This window comes from Sceloporus occidentalis, unplaced genomic scaffold, assembly GCF_023333645.1.
Source record: "Sceloporus occidentalis isolate IW3139 unplaced genomic scaffold, rSceOcc1.0.p SCAF_1, whole genome shotgun sequence".
Classification (NCBI taxonomy): Eukaryota; Metazoa; Chordata; class Lepidosauria; order Squamata; family Phrynosomatidae; genus Sceloporus; species Sceloporus occidentalis.
This window is the reverse complement of record NW_028316981.1, coordinates 1,988,136-2,008,626: the sequence shown is the minus strand read 5'-3', so window position 1 is coordinate 2,008,626 and position 20,491 is coordinate 1,988,136. Positions and strand designations below refer to the sequence as shown.

General features: G+C 45.4%; 2 protein-coding genes across 5 annotated transcripts in view; both read right to left on the bottom strand.

Annotated features, from left to right (window-relative positions):
- Nucleotides 1-20,491, bottom strand: part of LOC149320347 (uncharacterized) — a 57,085-nt gene that overhangs the window by 25,581 nt on the left and 11,013 nt on the right. The window lies entirely within an intron of this gene.
- On the bottom strand, nucleotides 5,692-19,713 carry LOC149320348 (uncharacterized). Of its 4 annotated transcripts, none has more exons than XM_089502506.1 (5): nucleotides 19,643-19,692; nucleotides 16,820-16,881; nucleotides 16,573-16,711; nucleotides 6,475-6,540; nucleotides 5,694-6,310 (listed from the first exon to the last, which is right to left on the bottom strand). In XM_089502506.1, exons 3-5 carry the CDS (start codon nucleotides 16,613-16,615, stop codon nucleotides 5,946-5,948), a joined length of 474 nt encoding a protein of 157 aa, XP_089358632.1. In that variant the 5' UTR covers nucleotides 16,616-16,711; nucleotides 16,820-16,881; nucleotides 19,643-19,692; the 3' UTR covers nucleotides 5,694-5,945. The 4 variants fall into 4 exon arrangements, with proteins under 4 accessions (XP_089358612.1, XP_089358632.1, XP_089358624.1 ...); XM_089502498.1 differs by having other exon boundaries at nucleotides 16,573-16,693; XM_089502486.1 differs by lacking the exons at nucleotides 16,820-16,881; nucleotides 19,643-19,692 and adding an exon at nucleotides 17,545-17,604 and having other exon boundaries at nucleotides 5,692-6,310; nucleotides 16,573-16,693.

Below are 20,491 nucleotides of genomic sequence, written 5' to 3'. Positions count from 1 at the left end.
AAGATCTCATCTAGAATCACCCTTAGCACACATAAATGCCACATTGCTGCCAGACAAGCATAATCTCTCAAATGAGGCTTTTATTCGCAGAAGAAGTTCCACCTGTGTACATCAATATATACATCAACACCATCCACACCAGTAACAACCCACTCTGAGGTGAAATGCTCATCACTACTCTAGCAAAGGCTCCATGCCTCTCCCTCTGTGTCACAAAGGATCCAGCCTCCCTCCTGAGTGACTCTTCAGACTGGCAGCATTCTACAGGACTTTACAGCACTTGCTGAATATCTCTTGGTGTCACTGTTGGGGCGTGGAAAGACGCGCTGTGTCCACCACGACCACCTGCGGAGTTGAACCACGTGGACGGGACACCAGGGAGAAGGAATCTGAGGAGATGTCTGCAAAGGTATTCAGGCCAAGAAGGAAAATATTCCTTCACCACTGCAAACGGCCTTGAGCTCCCAGCTTGAGAAATAATGACAAGAGCACTTCAAGCCTTCACTCTACATGAGGGCTTTAATAATAAGTTACTTTAATAAATAAAATACTTTGCCAACCAAACAACCATAACAACAAAACAGAGAGGCAGTTACTCTTACACCAACTGTCATAACTGACACTCTCTCACAGAAGGACTGGCAGCATCAACATTCCATAATGCAAGTGTCAAATGTTAACTGCCACTGGAACTGTAATAGCCTTTGCTACAGCTCTATCTTGTGGTCACATACATGTCATTGTTACATAATACTATAAGAGAAATAGAAATGGGAAAATACCCGTAAATATGGTGCAATGCGGTGATTTCCCTAATACCAAAAGAGACTAGAGATGTTGAACTAATTGATGACTATAGACCAATATCTCTTTTAAACTTAGACTATAAGATATTTGCCTCGATACTGGCCGATAGGCTTAAACAAATCCTGACACAATGGATACACAGAGATAATAATAATAATAATACATTTTATTTATAGACCGCTATTCCGCAATGATCATAGCGGTGTACAGTAAAAAATTGCAATAAATACAAAATACAATGTGACAGTTAAAGGAGGGAGAAGTCTCGTCCTTCAGGCAGTCCCCGATGTTGCTGGGTCTGCCTGATGGCTCCCTCTGAGGCCGAGATGACAGTTGAGGAGGGAGGGGCCTCTTCCTTCAGGCAGTCCCTGATGTTGCTGGGTCTGCCTGATGGCTCCCTCTGAGGCCGAGATGACAGTTGAGGAGGGAGGGGCCTCTTCCTTCAGGCAGTCCCCGATGTTGCTGGGTCTGCCTGATGGCTCCCTCTGAGGCCGAGATGACAGTTAAGGAGGGAGGGGCCTCTTCCTTCAGGCAGTCCTCGATGTTGCTGGGTCTGCCTGATCGCTCCCTCTGAGGCCGAGATGACAGTTGAGGAGGGAGGGGCCTCTTCCTTCAGGCAGTCCCCGATGTTGCTGGGTCTGCCTGATCGCTCCCTCTGAGGCCAAGATGACAGTTGAGGAGGGAGGGGCCTCTTCCTTCAGGCAGTCCCCGATGTTGCTGGGTCTGCCTGATCGCTCCCTCTGAGGCCGAGATGACAGTTGAGGAGGGAAGGGCCTCTTCCTTCAGGCAGTCCCCGATGTTGCTGGGTCTGCTTGATCGAGATCAAGCAGGAGGTCTTCCAGAACGTCAGATTAAAAACAATACAAGGATCTTAATGAATATAATTGAATATTATGAAATTCACAAAGGGGAAAAATTAGGTATTATCCTGCTGGATTTAGAGAAGGCATTTGACAATGCGAACTGGGTTTTTTTGAGAGGTGCCAAAACAATCTGAAATCGGAGAAAGTTTTTCAAAATGGGTTAATATGATATATACAAGTCAACATGCTCAAGTGCTAATAAATGGTGAGAGATCTGAAAAATGTGAAATAAGTAAAGGTACCCGACAAGGTTGCCCTTTGTCGCCACTCCTATTCATAATCGTGATCAAAGTTATACTTAAAAGAATAAGGGAAGATGACCAAATCAAAGGAGTACAAATTAAAAACTATCAGTATAAGTTAAAAGCTTTCGCAGACGATATAATCTTATTTTTTGATAATCCTATTAATAATATTGCCAGAGTTGAAGCAACCTTAGAAAAAGCGTTTAATATGGCAGGATTTAAGATAAATAAACAGAAAAGCGGTATTTTGATAAAAAATATGTCTAAATTAGAGGAAGAGGAACTAAAGAAGAAAACAGATTTAAAAATTGTGTATAAAACAAACTATTTGGGAATTATCATTACAAACAAGAATTCTGAATTAATAGAAAATAACTATACTGCAACATGGGAGAAAGTGAAAAAGAACTTGAAAAAATGGAAGAACTTGCAGTTATCAATATTAGGGAGAATAGCCCTAATTCAAATGTATGTACTCCCCAAAATGATTTTTTTATTCCAGACTATTCCAGTTATAACATATAACAACATTTTTAAACTGTGGAACAATGATATTTGCGAATTTATCTGGCAGGGGGAAAAATCCAGAATTAAATTAGCCAATTTGCAAGATCTAAAGAAAGAGGTGGATTAAGTCTCCCCAATTTACAACTATATTACCATGTGTGTGCTTTTACATGGATTAAAGACTGGATGGACCTAAACAATGATGATTTATTGACATTAGAAGGTACAAAATTAGGGAAAGGATGGCACGCATATTCAACAGGGATTTCAGGTCTGTGCCTGAAGGAATAGGACTGGTCTGTTTTTAAATATTGCAGGGATCTCTAAATAATATCTTTATGCGGAAGACATGGGTTATTGGGAGGGTAGCACACAGAACTCCTGTTGTTAGGAAATGAAACTTAATCTTAAAAGGGGGATAAATTTCTGTTGTAAAGCTCTTTTAAATCAAATCAACAATTCCCCCCTCAGATAAATGAACATTGCAACCTGCAAATCTGTTTAATTTGCCTATATACGTGCAATGCTGGGAAAACTGTTTTGCCTCTGAAAGCTGTCAGGACTACAGGGCTGCTCAGGAAGAGACCAGAAATCCAGTCCTCTCCTGTGACGTGGGAATGAGGCAAGAAGCCACAAAACCTCCACAAGATTGTGTGGAAAGTGGGCCTTGTCACATCTTTGTGGCTTGTTGCCTCACTTCCAGCAAGTCTGGTGTGGTTGATGGATTTGGTGTGTGTGTGTTCATCTCTCACAAATTCATATTTTGAACCATTTCATTGTGTTCCAGGTGGTGTCTGGGCATAAAATGGTTAACAAAAGGAATACATTTTGACATATTTTGAGGTATAAAATTTTATTCTCTGTCACGCCCAACACACCCCAGCACCTTTGGCCTCAGTCTGACTTTAAATTGTCCAGTTCTTCCCACTGTGTTTCACTTTGCCCCGACCCCTCTTCTCCATTTACCTGAAAATGGTGACCATGCTTGGATTAGTGAAAACGATGTGAATGACCATGCAGATATTAAAAATGTATAACCTATGTATTTTAAGTTCTGTATGTCATGTCATGTCAAAATATTTTGGAGGGGACTGCTGGTGGAATATGTCTTTAAACAACTGGAAAATATTTTGATTGACAGATGGGAGTTGACAGTTGGAATGTGAATATTCAGTTGGTTGAGAGTTATGGTTGAAGCAGCAGCGTGTGGTTGACTGCTGTGTGTGTGTGTGTACTAGTTTTGGAGCTGTGAAGCAGACTCTGAGGTTGATTATAAGTCATATATATATATATATATATATATATATATACTGAAAATAAAAGTCCCCACAACTTTGGATCAATCAACTGTTTCTGATTGTTTATGTTAAGTGATCAAAACTGGTCAGTGCACTGCCAATGCCAATAGCTGGTTTGTGCGTGTGTGTGTGGTGTGTGTCTTTTTACTCTGCTGTATATATGGTTTGTGTTTGGTTTTTTTGTTTTGTTTTATTTTTGCTCTAGCTGTGAGATTTTTACTCAGACTGTTGTGGCTCGTGGGCTGCGCCCATAACCCTTGTTGGGACCTATGGAAATGACGCACAGTGTCCACCACGACCATCTGCAGAGTTCAACCACGTCAACAGGACGCCAAGAAGAAGAAATCTGTGAAGATGTCTTCAACTAATAACGACTCTTACAAGTCTTCACTCTAAACGAGGGCTTTAATCTTCCTTTGCAGTATTTACAACATTGATATACACAGTGTATTGGGCATGCGTCTCTAATACACACTATTACACTAACCAACAATAACACAACCTCTGAGGCAGCCACATTAACACACAACCATCGCACTGCCTCTCAGTAACAGCCCACTCTCAGGCACCAACTGTCTCACAGTCACAGACACAGCCTACTCTCTGAGGCACCAACTGTCTCTCTCTCACAGACACAGCCTACTCATAGGCACCAACTGTCTCTCTCTTCTCTCAGTGACAGTTGAGAACTGACAGCTGACAGTTGCATCAACATTTCGATGATGCCCTTTTTGAATGCTGACACATTAGCTGCCACTGGAACTGTAAATTATCTGCACAACAGCTCCCCCTAGTGGCCACACCAATGTCATTTCCTGACACAGACTGCGCCAGGAGTTGGTCTTGACCAAATATAATTACTGGCTTATGTAACAGCAGACACATCTAGATACGCATGTTGCTTTCGTAACAGATATATCTATACATGTACATAGCAATAGCAAGTACATTTCTATACTGCTTATCAGTGAAGTGTAAGCTAATTGCCCCCAATAATCTGGGTACTTATTTTAGCGACCTTGGAAGGATGCAAGCCGCAGTTGAGCTTGAGCCTTTTTGCTGGTATTGAATTCGCAACCTTATGGTTTGTGAATGGCTGCAGTACAGGCATTTAACCACTGCACCACTAGGGCTCCATGTAGCAATGTATGACTGACTGAGATATTATTAAGATGACATTCAGACCTTCCCCTTTTCTAAGATATGAATATCTCAATGTGTACAGCAAGCTTCCAGAAAGTTAACGCTTGGTAGCACACATGTAGTGCGTCCTTTTTTTTTATATGGAGGATCTGTTCCGGACCCCCCCTGCATAAAAAAAGCATATGCTCGAGTCCCATTGAAAATAATGGGGTCATGCATGGTGCAGCGGTGTGCATGCACCATGGGCGTGCACCCCATTAGTCTTAATGGGACGCGCTGCCCCTTGAGCCCCGCACGCTCCCGCGGGCTACCTCGCAGATGCGTCCACATATGACATGGCGCACTGTACATCCTTTCATCACCATCCCATTTTCACACTTTTTTGAACTCTGTGGTCAATTTGAAACTCAAGGTGTGTACTGTATATTTGCTTTTTAAAAATCATACTTTTGCCCCTCTGTCTCTCTGCCTGCAGAGACAGATCTCTTCCGGCAGGCCTTTCCAGAATAAAGTCCTCGGCCACATAACAATCACTCCCATACGGTGAACCTTTTAGAGACCAAGTGTCTAAACTGCAACCCAAAACTCACTTATTTATTGCAAAGTGCCACATTCCTCTGGCTTTCTTGGTACTAACTCTGGCAAACTGTGCTGGGACGACAGCGCACATGCCCACAGAAAGGGCTCCGAGTGCCCCCTCTGGCACCCGTGCCATAGGTTCGCCACCACTGGCTCTATGCCATGACTCTGCCCATGATTATTAGATTTTAATGTTATTTATGTAATTTAAATCTCAATTTAATTCTTTTTTAAGGGGGGGATATTGTGTATATCGTTGTATGATTTTATATGTTGTTTGCCACTTTGATTGTTTTTACAAAAAGCGAGATACAAATAAAAGTTTTATTATTTTATTTTTATTATCACTCAGTATCTAAAGTGCAGGGCACCAAGCAGGGAACATCTCCTTCCTGTCCAGCTTCAGGGAAAAGTTCCTGGCTGTCAGAAACAGACGTTGGAGGAATAAATCATGATTTATTCCCCTTTTTCCTGCCTGTTCCAGGAGCAGGAAATAGGCTGCTTTACTCAATCACCTTACCTTGGCAGCTTCCATTAACAGTATTTGCATGGTCATACGTTTTTTCTTGTGCCTCCAGCATTTTTTTTGCAATCTTTGCCAGGGAGCGCATACAGTCCAGCATTGCCCTTCTGTCCTGCTCACTCGACCTCACATCACGCCAAAAGCTTTCTGCTATTTCTTTAAGAATTGCTGGATACTGGTCTGTTCTCTGCAAGTAGTCATTAGCGAGTTCCCGCTGGTATTTTCTAGTAATGGACTCCTGCTTGTTGGTGCTCTCCATTATTGACAGGGCAATACGTTCCCCCCTACAAGCTCTCTTGTCTCTGAGCAGCAGTTCCAGAAGCCTGCTTGGTCCATTGTCACCTCCTACAAAAAATAAAGCAGCATATTTGATAAGATATATGGATCATGCATTTCAAAACATGAGTACTTAGCCGTACTGTTCTAAAACTTTGTTTAGCAAGCACTGTAATGACTTTCTGAAATAGAATGCCTACCATCGCTCTTCTATGCACTGATTATCAACATACCAGCATCCTCCACCTCGGCAGGCTGTATGTTTTCTTGTCCTCCAATGTCTTCATCAATCTGAGTTTCTACAAACAGAAGATGAAATAGCTTCTTTATATATAGTTATGCAGTTTATTGATCATCACATATTACCCAGTGTTGACAACACCAATAACAGTTACAGTGCTGTAGAATAAAGCTGTAAGTGTATATTGCAATAGACAGTTCCTATATGCCATAATCACAAAAGTCAACATGGGTTTCTGAAAAACAAGTCATGCCAGAAGAATCTGATCTCTTTTTTTGATAAAATTACCAGTTTGGTAGATGATAGGAATGCTGTGGATATTGCATGTTGGAATAGTAACAAACTCTAAATTTGAGCCATTATAGGGTCAATGACCATTACAGGGTTAATGGAGAGCTACTGAGAACACAGATGACTTCCATCTGTATATGCATAGCTCTGATTAATTTTAGTCTTAATAATGCTAGCTTTATAGTGAGTTCTCTCTCTCCCCCTCTTTTGCTCACTGTGGCGGGTTACAGACCGCCGAGAAGAGGTGGTTTGGCTCCGCCTCCGCTTGCAGTGTCCAGGAACCACAGCCTTTAAACGGTGCGGCTCCCGGACGCTGCAGAGGAGCACGGAAATCGCGCTCCTTCTCAGGCCCCGGAAGAGGTGCCGCGAGTGCCAAAGGGCGCACTCGCGGCATCACTTTGGCCAGAAAGAGAAGTACATTTCTGCCATCTGTCTAGTAATAATGCCAAAATGTCCTCCATTTTGAGCATGCCTAAGAAACATGCATTTATATTAACATTTTTTTAAAAAATCATTTTTTCATGTGTCCTACATTTGTCCCGGTTTGGAGGTCCTGACATATGGCAACCCTAGATGGGATGCATATTCCAGTGTCCCCCCATGGCAAAGGCTGAGGAATACTTTACCCGAAAGTATGGGTACTCCATCATCATGCAGGGGACCACAGACCACACAGGACACTTCATCAATGTGGAGATTAGATTTTCAGGGAAGGAAATGATGTGTTCATTTTCAAACACTCATCCCTGTGTCAAGCCATGGATGAGGGTGCATTTGCGCCAAGAACCCCATCATTACCACCAATGGTGCGGAAGTGCTATCCCCAATTACTGTGGATGGGGCACACTCCACGCAAAAGTGGCTCTTGTATCCTTTCTTCACCATCCCATTTTTATACCTTTTTGAACTTTGTGTGGTCAATTTTAAATTCAAGGTGGGTATATTTGCTTTTTTAAAAAAATCATCCTTGAGCTTGTTTGGAGGTTCTAGCAGGAGAGCACAGCTATCATATACCCTTGACCTAAGAACGGTACACTCCTTCTATCTGGGATCGTCGTCCTCTTCCACTGAGCGCACAGCTTCGGGAGGGGCACACATGAATAATTAATAAAAATCATTTAAAAAATAAAATAAAAAATCATCCTTTTGCCTCTCTCCAATCTCTCTGTCTGTATATTCTGATCCCTCAGTATCTAAAGGGCACCAAGCAGGGAACATCTCCTTCCTGTTCAGCTTGAGAGAAAAGTTCCTGGCTGTCAGAAACAGGTGTTGGAGGAATAAATCATTTATTCCCCTTTTTTCTGCCTGTTCCAGAAGCAGAATGTAGACTGCTTTGCTCAGTCCTTACCTTGGCAGCTTCCATTAACAATATTTGCATGGTCACGTGTTTTTTCCTGTGCCTCCAGCATTCCTTTTGCAATATTTGCCAGGGAGCGCATACAGTCCAGCATTGCCCTTCTGTCCCGCTCACTCGACCTCACATCATGCCAAAAACTCTCTGCTATTTCTTTAAGGATTCTTGAATTCTGGTCTGTTCTCCTTAAGTATTTGTGAATGAGTTCCTGTTGGTGTTTTCTGGTAATGTGCGCCTGCTTGTTGGTATTCTCCATTATCAAGGCTACAAGTTCCCCCCTACATACTCTCCTCTCTCTGAATAGCAGTTCCAGAAGCCTGCTTGGTACCTCGCCGCCTCCTACAAAAGATGAAGCAGCATATTTGATAAGATATATGGATCATGCATTTCAAAACATGAATACTTACTGTAGCCGTAGTGCTTTAAAATATGGTTTAGCAAGCACTGTAATGACTTTCTGAAATAGAATGCCTACCATCCCTCTTCTGCCCAATCATTCGCTGATTATCAACATACCATCATCCTCCACCTCGGCAGGCTGTGCATCAGGTGCAACTGCAGTGCTGCTCTGTATGTCTTCTTGTCCTCCAACTTCTTTATCAATCCGAGGGCCTCTACAGACAGGCCAAAATAAAGCTGCTTCGGGTCACTTTGCACGTATGCTGTTTAAATGACACATACATCTTAAGAGACCAGAAGTTGAGCCAAAGCTGTGCCTTTGACGCGGCTTCTGGCCTCTTAAGATGCGTGTATCATTTAAACAGCATACCTCCAAAGTGAATTGAAGCAGCTTTATTTTGGCCTGTCTGTATGGGCTCTGAGTTTCTAGGAAGAGAAGATGAAATAATCTCTTTCCATATCATTATGCAGTTTATCAACCATCACATCTTATCCAGTGCTGACAACACCAATAACAGTTACAGTGCTGTAGAATAAAGCTGTATGTGTATATTGCAGTAGACAGATCCTATATGGGGGAGGCACCCTTTTTATTAAATATAAATTATTTCCTTTTATTTAAATATTCATTGATCTATGTAGCATCTGGCTTGGAAGTCCTAATGAAGTCCACTTCCCTTCCTAATATGCACTAATATGCCTCCCCTCCTTTTTCTCCCATTATCCCCCATCTTTATCTTTATTCTACACAGACCCTGCTTGAAACTCTTATTTCATTTTAATCGTTATTGTATATTAATGTTTTTAACTTCTTTTCTTAGTTTAATCTCCTTTTAGCATTTAATTATGTTTTTATGACTGGGGGAAGGGATGGGGATCTTGGAATTTTTAATGTATTCTCTTTTAACTGTATTTTGCTTTACTGTTGTAATCCACTTGGATTCCTAGAGATTAAGCGGAATAACAATAATAATAATTACTACTACTACTACTATTACATACAGAATATCACTGGCCTAGACGGATTCAATATTGCTAAAATCCAACCATATCTCTCCGCCTCTACTGCCAAGATCCTGGTCCATGCCCTAGTGATCTCACGGCTTGATTACTGTAACATCCTTCTGGCAGGGCTTCCTCTTTCTCACCTCCATCCTTTAATTTCTGTCCAGCATTCAGCTGCACGCATTATCACTTCCGCCCACCGCTCTGACCACATGTCCCCTGTGTTGGCATCCCTTCACTGGCTCCCCCTCCCTTTCCGCATTCAGTACAAGCTCCTGCTGTTGACGTTTAAAGCCCTCCATGGGCTGGCCCTCCTTACTTATCAGACCTTATTTCCCCTCACCTTCCCACTAGGGCCCTCCGTTCTGGTAGTCAAGGTCTGCTGTCCCAGCCCAGGATTTCCTCTGCCCCATCTTGGATTCGCCCCTTTTCACTTGCTGCCCCTCACTCCTGGAACCTTCTTCCCCCACAAGCAAGAGCCATCACTTCCTTAACCAGCTTCAAAACGGAGCTGAAGACCATCCTGTTCAGAGAAGCCTTCCCAGGCATTGCATAATTGTCGCTTACTATTTGATGTTCTTTTGTTGTCTGTTTTATTCAATCATTTCCTGTATTGCTATGTATTTTATATGTATTATCTTACTAGACAGGCCCCTTCCCCAACACCACTCCCTTCTCCTTCTGTGTCGTGTCTTTTTAGATTGTAAGCCTGAGGGCAGGGAACCGTCCAATTAAAAAGATTGTATGTACAGCGCTGTGTAAATTTACAGCGCTTTATAAATAAAGGTTAATAATAATAATAATAATAATAATAATAATAATAATAATTCATTAGGCCTTCCAGGCAAGTGAACTCCAAGGTAAAGGTTCTTAGGAACGAATTCTACAAAGCCATGAAGCTTTTTAATGGTGAACCACCATGTCATGCATGCCCCCCCTTCTACTCTCAGATGCATCAGCTGTGGTATAAAGGAGTCCATGCTGGGAACATAGGTGATCCGCTGGTAAGTATATACCACAGAAACAATTCCTAGTACTTACAAGTATACACTGCATTACTGTGTATAGGTTTTAGTGTTTGTTTGCAGTAACATTGCAGAGAGGCATTTCTTAATGCCTGCTTGCAGGTAAAAGCCACAGACCACCACCGGACTCTGCTGCTCAGCTGTGAGGGGGCTGTGCCTGTGAGAGAGGCATTTCTTAAGGCCTGCTTGCAGGTAAAAGCCACAAACCACCACCGGACTCTGCTGCTCAGCTGTGAGGGGGCTGTGCCTGTGAGAGAGGCATTTCTTAAGGCCTGCTTGCAGGTAAAAGCCACAAACCACCACCGGACTCTGCTGCTCAGCTGTGAGGGGGCTGTGCCTGTGAGAAAGGCATTTCTTAAGGCCTGCTTGCAGGTAAAAGCCACAGACCACCACCGGACTCTGCTGCTCAGCTGTGAGGGGGCTGTGCCTGTGAGAGAGGCATTTCTTAAGGCCTGCTTCCAGGAAAAAGCCTCAGACCACCACCAGACTCTGCTGCTCAGCTGTGAGGAGGCTGTGCCTGTGAAAGAGGCATCTCTTAAGGCCTGCTTGCAAGAGCCCCCTCCGTTCTCTACTGGGCACACCGCTGCTGGAGCTGTGACTGCTGCCGGGCGGCCTTCCCCGGGTTGTCGGAGGTGCGCATCTGCGCACCGTCCCGGGGGAGCCGCCCATGGACTGGCAGTTGGACTTTGCCTCCATCTCAGCATTTCCCGCGGCGGCCGGAGAAAGCCACATTGAGGACACCTGGGGGGAAGGCGAGGGAGAGGCGCACCAGTGAGAGAGGTGCGCATAAAAGCCGGGTTGCCGGGCCTTCTTCGCCACGCCCCCCTCCGCTCTCTACCGGGCACACCGCTGCTGGAACTGCGACTGCTGCTGGGCGGCCTTCCCCGGGTTGTCGGAGGTGCACATCTGCGCACCGTCCCGGGGGAGCCGCCTATGGACTGCTGTTGGACTCTGCAGCTGCTCATTTTCAGCGGCGGAGTGAGGGCAAGGGAGGTGTTCCTGTGCCAAATGGGGCAGAGAATGACTGAAGTGTCTTCTTTCTGCCCTTTCCATGGTGCTACAGGGGGAGGGGGGGATATGGACTTGGGGAATATTTTGGCTGGGGAGGTAGAGGGTAACTCTTCATGTTTGGACGGGACTCCTATTGAGGTAGTGTGGGGCAAGGGGAGGTATGGCGGTAGGAGAGTGGACCAGCGTTACAGGGGAAGGCGAGATCGATGCTTAATATCTATCCTGCCTTCCTGTCCCTCCCCTAACCAAAGAGACCTGAGGGTCGCTCCAACCGTACCACAAACCCTGTCTCTGCTCCTGTGCAATGCCAGGTCTATTAAAAACAAAACCCATATAATATATGACCTGCTTGAGGATAACAACTGTGACCTGGCTTGCATTACTGAGACCTGGCTTGGGCCTGAGGGAGAAGCTGTATGGGCTCAGGCCCTACCTGCCGGGTTCTCAGTGAAGGACCAGACTAGGTTAGGTGGGCGGGGAGGGGGTGTTGCCTTGGTGCATAAGAACACCTTGTCTCTAACCAGGAACCATGTGCGTCAAACGTCCTATATTGAGTGTATTTACCTGACCCTGAAGGCCAGAGACAGTCTAGGGATTCTGTTGGTCTATCGGCCACCCCGTGCGCTAACAGACTCCCTTAACGAGCTGACACATTTGGTCTCGGAGCTGATGCTGGAGTCCCCAAGGCTTTTAGTCCTGGGAGACTTCAACATCTCCCTCGCGGCCAACTATGTTCCATCCGGTGCGGCTCGGGAATTCATGGAGACCATGACAGCCATGGGCCTGTCACAACTGGTCTCAGGGCCTACGCATTCTGCGGGTAATACACTCGATTTGGTCTTTTGCACGGACATGGAAATTCCGTGGGCGGAAATATCGAATATTTCCCCCTTGTCATGGACGGATCATTTCCTGGTGGAGGCAAAAATCAAGGCTTCTACCAGATCCTCCCTGGGGGTGGTGGACCTATTAAAATGGTCCACCCTCGAAGGCTGATGGAACCCAAAAGGTTCCAAGAAGCCCTAAAGGGGTATACGGTTGGAACCGACGGCGACTCTGTTGATGCCCTGACTGGTATCTGGGATACCAATCTTTCCAGGGCTATACACAGTATCGCTCCCAAGCGCCCTCTCAGACCTGCTTCCAAAAGGAAGCCCTGGTATACGGATGATCTCCGGGCAAGGAAGCGGGTTCTGCGACGGCTAGAGCACCGCTGGCAGAAACACCAGCGCTTATCCGACCAGACTCTCCTAGACCATCTTTTGAAGGACTATGGAGAGGCGATACGTGCAGCTAAGAACTCGTTCTGTGGTGCACGTGTCGCGTCTGCGGAGTCACGTCCAGCAGAGTTGTTCAGGGTTGTGAGGGAGCTAACTCAGCTCCCTCCTGCCCCATACCAGATCCTTGAACCTTCCAAGGCCTGCTGTGACCGATTTAACAACTTCTTCGCGGATAAAATCTCTCGGATAAGCGACGGTCTGGATGCCAGTATTAGAGCAGAAACCAGAGTAGAGGCGTCCAGAGCTTCCGTGGACTTGGTTAAACAGGATCACTTTGAGTCTGTAAGTACCGAGGATGTGGACAGGATCCTTAGGAGTGTTAGGAAGACGACCTGCTCTCTCGATCCCTGTCCCTCATGGTTGGCGGCTCAGGGGGGACCGGTGGTAACTTCAATGTTACACCGGATTATTAATACATCTTTCAGGGATGGGCAATTTCCTTCGAATTTAAAATTGGCCACTGTAAGACCTTTATTAAAAAAGCCCTCCCTTGACCCCCTGATGCATAATAATTATCGGCCTGTATCGCTGTTGCCATTTTTGGGTAAGGTGATCGAGAGGGCAGTTGCGATCCAGCTCCAATCGATCCTGGATGAAACGGATTATCTAGACCCATTTCAAACCGGCTTTCGGGCGGGTTACGGGGTTGAGACTGCCATGGTCGCCTTGGTCAATGACCTCCATCTGGGCATTGACAGGGGAAGCGTGTCCCTGTTGGTGCTCCTGGACATCTCAGCGGCTTTCGATACCATAGACCATGGTATCCTTCTGGAGCGCCTGATAGAGGTGGGAGTCGGGGGCACTGCGCTCCAGTGGTTCCGGTCCTACCTCTCTGGGAGGTTCCAGATGGTGCAGCTGGGAGACGTGTGCTCCGACAAGAGACCCCTAATATCTGGGGTCCCTCAAGGAGCCATTCTGTCTCCCATGCTTTTCAACATTTACATGAAACCGCTGGGAGAGATCATCCGGAGACATGGGGCGCGGGGTTATCAGTACGCTGATGACACCCAAATAATTTTCTCTATGTCTCCGACTGATGCAGTGACCAGGGATGGCATCTCTCCTCTTGTGGCCTGTCTGGGGTCAGTAATGGGCTGGATGAGGGAAAACAGACTCAGCTTGAATCCAGAGAAAACGGAAGTACTTGTGATAGGTTCTCCTGGCCCAGGGATGGCGGTGGTTCCACCTGTCCTGAATGGGATCACGCTTCCTGTGAGGGACTCTGTACGCAGTCTGGGGGTGCTCCTCGACTCGTCGCTCCACCTTACATCTCAGGTGGACGCGATGGTCAGGAGCACCTGTTATCAGCTTCAGCGGATACGCCAGCTGCGTCCCTACCTGAGCCAGGGGGACCTAGAAACAGTGGTACACGCTCTGGTAACCTCTCGGTTGGATTTCTGCAATGCGCTCTACATGGGGCAACCCTTGTACCATACCCGGAAGCTGCAATTCGTGCAGAATATGGCAGCAAGACTGGTCACTAATACATCTAGGACCAGTCATATAACACCGGTCTTAAAAGACCTACATTGGCTGCCTATTCGCTTCCGGGCGCAATACAAGGTGTTGGTTATAACCTATAAAGCCCTAAATGGCTTGGGCCCAGGGTACTTAAAGGACCGCCTCTCTCCGTACAATCCGCCCCGCACACTCAGATCCACCGGGCAGCATTTGTTAAGAGTTCCGGAGGCTAGATTGGTTAACACCACTAGAAGGGCCTTTTCCATCTCGGCCCCCACCCTCTGGAACTTGCTGCCCATCAAGCTCCATTCAGCAACCTCCCTGGCCCAATTTAAGAAGGGGCTAAAAACATTCTTTTTCAAGCAGGCTTACCCTTGATTCTTTGCCCTGAGAGTCCTCTTCCCCCCTCTGTTAGTTGTTTGTGATCTGGCACAAGTTCTTTTATTACTGTTTTAATGGTATTGTTTTTATAAATTGTATTGAATATTGCTGTTAACCGCCCTGATGTTTCGAAGGGCGGTATATAAATAAAGGCGGGATACAGAAGCACCGCCCCTTCCTAACCCTAGTACGTATAGAAGACGTACTATATGGCGGTTTGTATCCCGCCAAAGTTATTTATTTATTTATTTATTTAACAAGCAATGTTATTTGGATTATCAGGAATTGCAATCCATGTCATTTAACATAGTTGTCTTCATTCTATTTCAAATAAATTTGTTTTGCAGGCCCAGAATACAGAGGGAGAGGAAGGAAGGAGAGGGAGAGGAAGACAGCAATAGTGCTCTAAATTCATTATTTTTGTGATGGAGAACTGTGTGCTATGTGCCACACAAACCCAGTCCAATGATAGCCATTTTAGCATTCCCATGATTTATGTAACCTTATCTTTCTTATTTTTCCAGAGGAAGAGCCGAAAGCTGCTCCCAGCACCAGTGTTGCTGGCAGAATGAGGGAGAGAGGAGCAGAAGAGAGCAATGGTAATATACCCTCTATTTTAATGTGCCCTACCAAGGAGTAGTGCTACATAGAATGATACACTGTGATGAAGCTTGCCCATTTCCTCCCCCCCCCATGGATTTATATGCCCTCTTCTATGTTTACATTACAGGGGATCAGCCACAGGCCTCATCCCCTGGGGAAGCGGGCCCCCAGCAGCAGCAGAAGCACCAGTTGCAGGCCCAGCCTGCTAAGACAACCATCAAGCTAATCCAGGGCAGGTAATGCTACATATCCTCCACAATGACTGTAAGTAAAAGCCTTTGGAATTGAAATTGAAAATTTAAATTTAGAAATTTTAAAATTTAAAATTCACATGGAAGGTAGAAATGCCTCAGTCCTTCAACCCGCAGTGTGTCTCATCCTTAACGGTGCATTGTTGACCCAGCGGGGAATGACTTTTCATAATACATGTATAAATCCAAATTTCAGAATATGACGGTTTCAAATGTAGATGTCACATTTTTGTTGGCATTTTGAGATCACCCTTCTGTTTCCTTGCTGTGCAGGACAGTGCTGTCACAATGGCTTCCTTTCTGGCCAGGAGTAAGGAATGTGGGGCAATAATTGTGAAATTTAAATTTTGAAATTTAGAAAAATAAAATTTAAATTTGGCAATGAAAGTAGAACTGCCTCAGTCCTTCAGCCCCCAATGCGTGTTGGTGTCTCGGTGCAGGAAAACCCATTTGTGTGATTCAAGACGCCATGAGGAAGAACAATGAAGATCAGGACTGGCCCAGTGAGGGACATGGGGCTTGTTTGCATTGGTGAGAGAACATAAAATGTAACTGCCATGGGATACATGCAGCTGAACCTCATCCCTTGGCATGTGGTTTCACAGTTAACTTATTAGCTCTAGAGAAACTTTGCAAAGGACACTGGACCACAGAACTGTCCACAAGACGATCATCAGACAGAAGACGATGGTCATCATTTGGGTGTGAAATAAATCTTTGAGCCTCAGCTGTATGAGAAAGGTAAATAAAAAACCCTAAATCATGCCTGGGCAAGCAATAAAGGCCCTTTCACACTACACAATTATAAAGCTATTATTATACTTTAACTGTCATAACAACATCCTATGGGATCCTGGGATTAGCAGTTTAGCAAGCAGTACTTAGAATCCTCAAAGAGCCCTAATTCCCCAATAAGCTACAAATCCCAGGATCCCACATGATGTTGCCAGCTAAACTAGAATCCTGGTTTATGTAGTGTGAAAAGACCCTCATTCAGCCTAGGAAGGGCAATGGATTCAAGTTCCTTACCAAGGGCAGAAACATTTTCGTAGTTTTCCATCATGACCTCCATGTACAAAGATCTTTGGTTCTGATCCAGCAGATCCCATTCCTCCTCTGTGAAATACACAGTCACGTCCTCAAAGGTCACCTGCAACAGAAACCAGCCCTTATCCAGAGCAATATTAATCAGGTGGAGGAAAATCATGGTGCATCCCCAGCATGATTGAATTGCTTTGAAGTAGACAGCAGGGAAAATGTCTGAATAACCCCTTACCTGTCTTCATTAACTTCCTGTATCTTGGAGAGGGCTATAACCTGGCCTCCTCATGAACTAGTCTTCTCATGTAAAGAGAAGTACTATTTAGCACATGGGAGCTTTTTCACTTAGACCCCCTGCCCACCATCAGTAACTGGCATATATCTAGGGCAGCATTTCCCAATCTAGTATTCTGCAGATATTTTGGATTTCCACTACCATTAATTCCTGTTACTTTGGCAAATGTGTTTCATTATTTTGACACAGAAGTCACAGAATACCACAAGGACTCTTTCCTGGCAGTAAAAATATAAGAATAAGAAATGAAACAATTGGCAATTGCTGACTTTCATGAGACAGCTGTCTCTGTTCACCAAAGTGGTGATACTAACCCTGTCTAAAAGCCACGGCTTTAATATTAACTCAAGTATAGAACAAACCCTGATGACAGGCCCAAGGGGTCTCTCCAGGGCAAGCACTGAGCTGCGGGCCCAGTCCCAGCACCACTGGCCCTGACTGGCTGGGGAAAGAGCAAGGGCAAAGTGGCAGGAGGCACTGATCAACTGAGTCTCATGGGAGGATGAAACTGACCATCAGTTGCATCCCAAATGACTACATGAAGTTTCAATTTGCCGGGGGGGGGGGGGGGGAGTGGAGGTTTAAGAACACTGGGTGGGATTCTTCCATCCTTGGTATCAAATGTTTGGGGATCCATCGCAAAGAAGGAGGGGATGAATGTTCACCTGTTCCAAGGGCATCTTTACTAGTTTCTTCAATGGAGGAGGAATTCAGCAGACATCTTCTCTCTTTATATGTCTGGAGACCAGTCAGGCCTATCTAGGACTTCTAAGCACCTGCAGAAAGTACAATTGGGGGTATTTTACAAGTGCATACGTTTATACAGTCTTCCATAAACCATCAAAAAGAATTAAATGGCTCTGAGGGCAAAACGAGCTAGAATAATTCCTAGAAGACAAAATAATTAAATTGAGGCTATTGTACTTTGGACACATTGTGTGATATGGCTCATTGGAAAAGCTGATGATTATCAATACATTGGCAGAAAGTGCACACTACAAGTGGATTGATTCAGGGACACTAAAACATTGAACCTGCTAATAATAGGGTCTCTTGGACGTCTTTCATTCACAAAGTCACTCAAGGTTTAAGCCAACCTGACAGCACAGAACAACTTAACAAAAGGCTCTTTTGTCGGGTTCCTCCCTTTTCTACCCCAAGGGCCATCCAGTCCAACCCACTTCTGCCATGCAGGAACTCTCAATCAAAGCATCACCAAGAGATGGTTTAAAGACCTCCAAAGAAGGAGACTCCACCACATTCCAAGGCTGCAGCATCTTCCATTGTCAAACAGCCCTTACTGTCAGGAAGTTTTTCCTAATGTTGAGGTCGAATCTCCTTTCCTGTAGCTTGCATCCATTGCTCTGGGCCTTATTCTCCACAGCAGCAGAAAATAAGCTTGCTCCATCCTCAAGGTGACACCCCTTCAAATACTTAAACAAGGCTATCAAATCATGATACCCATAACCATGTGTTCTCCAAGCTAAACATACCCAGTTCCCTAAATCATTTGTTGTATGGCATGGTTTCTGGACCCACCACCATTTTGGTTGCCTTTCTCTGGAAATGGTCAAGCTCCTGAACATCGTTTTTGAATTATGGTGCCCAGAACTGGAGACAGTATTCTAGGTGAGGCCTGACCAGGGCAGAGCAGAATGGCACTATTACTTTCCTTGATCTAGACCAGTGATGGTGAACCTTTTAGGGGCCGAGTGCCCAAACTGCAACCCCAAACCCACTTATTTATTGCAAAGTGCCGTGTCCCTCTGGCTTTCTAGTAACAAGCTCTGGCAAAATCTGTGCTGGGACGACGGCACATGTGCCCACAGAGAGGGCTCTGAGTGCCACCTCTGGCACGCATGCCACAGGTTCGCCATCACTGATCTAGACACTATACTTCTATTGATGCAGCCTAAAATTGTATTGGTCTTTTTAGCTGCTGCATCAGACTGTTGACTCATGTTCAACTTGTGGTCTACTTGGACTCCCAGATCCCTTTCATATGTAGTTTCATTCAGCCACGTGTCTCCCATCCTATATCTGTGCATTTCATTTTTCTGCCCTAAGTGCAGTACCTTACATTTCTCCGTGTTGAAATTAATTTTCTTAGCTTTGGCCCAGCTTTCTAGTCTATTCAGGTCATTTTGAATTTTGGCCCTGTTCTCTGGAGTATTAGCTACTCCTCCTAATTTGGTGTCATCCGCAAATTTGATAAGTATGCTCCCAATTCTATCCTCCAGGATGAAAAGGAGCCATTGTTGAGCACCCTTTGAATTCGGCCAGCCAACCAATTACAAAGCCATGTAACAATTGCCTTGTCTAGCCCATATTTTAGCAGCTTGTTTGCAAGAATGTCATGAGGGGCCTTAGTGAAACCAGCCAATTACTGATCTACTTAACAGTTGCCTTGTTTTGCTCTGATTTGGTGTCACCTGCCTCCTCCTCCTCCTCCTCCCCACAGGAAGCAAAGCATCTGTCTGCAGCCATAGGGAGACTGGAGGGGGGCGTCACACACAATCCCCCCATCCCCCAGTCCCTGCCTCTGGGAAGGAGAGACCAGCCTCCCCTCTGCCTGCCCCTCTTCCTCTTCCCCTTCCGAACTGTCTTCCCTGCCCTTGGCCATTCTCCAACAGGCTCTTCTGGCCCCATTGGAGACCCCTCCCCAAACCCCCTGGGGAGCCCCCGGCCTTCCTTTGGGGGAGAAGGGAGGAATAAGCCCCTCCAAGGGCCTCCTGGGGCCCCTCCATTCCCCCTCCTCCTCACCTTCCTCCTCCCCAGAGTAAGATATCCAGGGAGGGGGGCCTCCTCCTTCTCCACACACCGGAAATGAGGTCACAAGGGAGCCGCCATCATCCTCTTCTCCCCCTCCTCTATTGGCCACTCTAGGAATCCGCTCTTGTCTGTCCAAAGCACCACTGGTCCCCAAGGGACCTTCAATGGGGCCCAGGAGTCCTCCCTCCTCAGCCCCCCTGAGCACCATTTGCATTTGGGGCCACTGAGGCAGTGTCTGTCTATATTCTGAAGGACAATAGCACCCCAAATCCACAAGGCACCCAGACCTTTATTGGCCAACCCAAATGCATAAATACATGATTCAGGCTTCCATAGCACCACTGCCATCTTGACCATGTTAAATATCACACAGGAGGAGGCAAAATGTGCTGTTAATTGGGGAGTGGGATATAATAATAATAATAATAATAATAATAATAAGCCTACATTTTGTGAAGATGTATCTGTCCTCATCTCCTGCTCCTGCTCCTGTGGGGGCTCCAGGAGATACAATTAACTCCCATTAGCAAAAGAAAAGGATGCTTCCAATCTTGTCTAGCTAAGGGAAATTAACTTTCCTGGGGGAGGAAATCACCAGCCTTGTGATTAACACCATCACTTCTATTTTAATTTCTCCTGTATGGTTTTGAACATCTTTGCTGATGAAGAAGCTGCTGCAGCTTCGAAAGCTTGCAACACGTATTTTCTGCATTTTGGTTGGCCAAAATGTTTTTGTGCATCTAGGATGTTATTATACTTTGCTAATGAACATGGCTACCCCTGGGGATATATATATATATATATATGTGTGTGTGTGTGTGTGTGTATATATATATATAT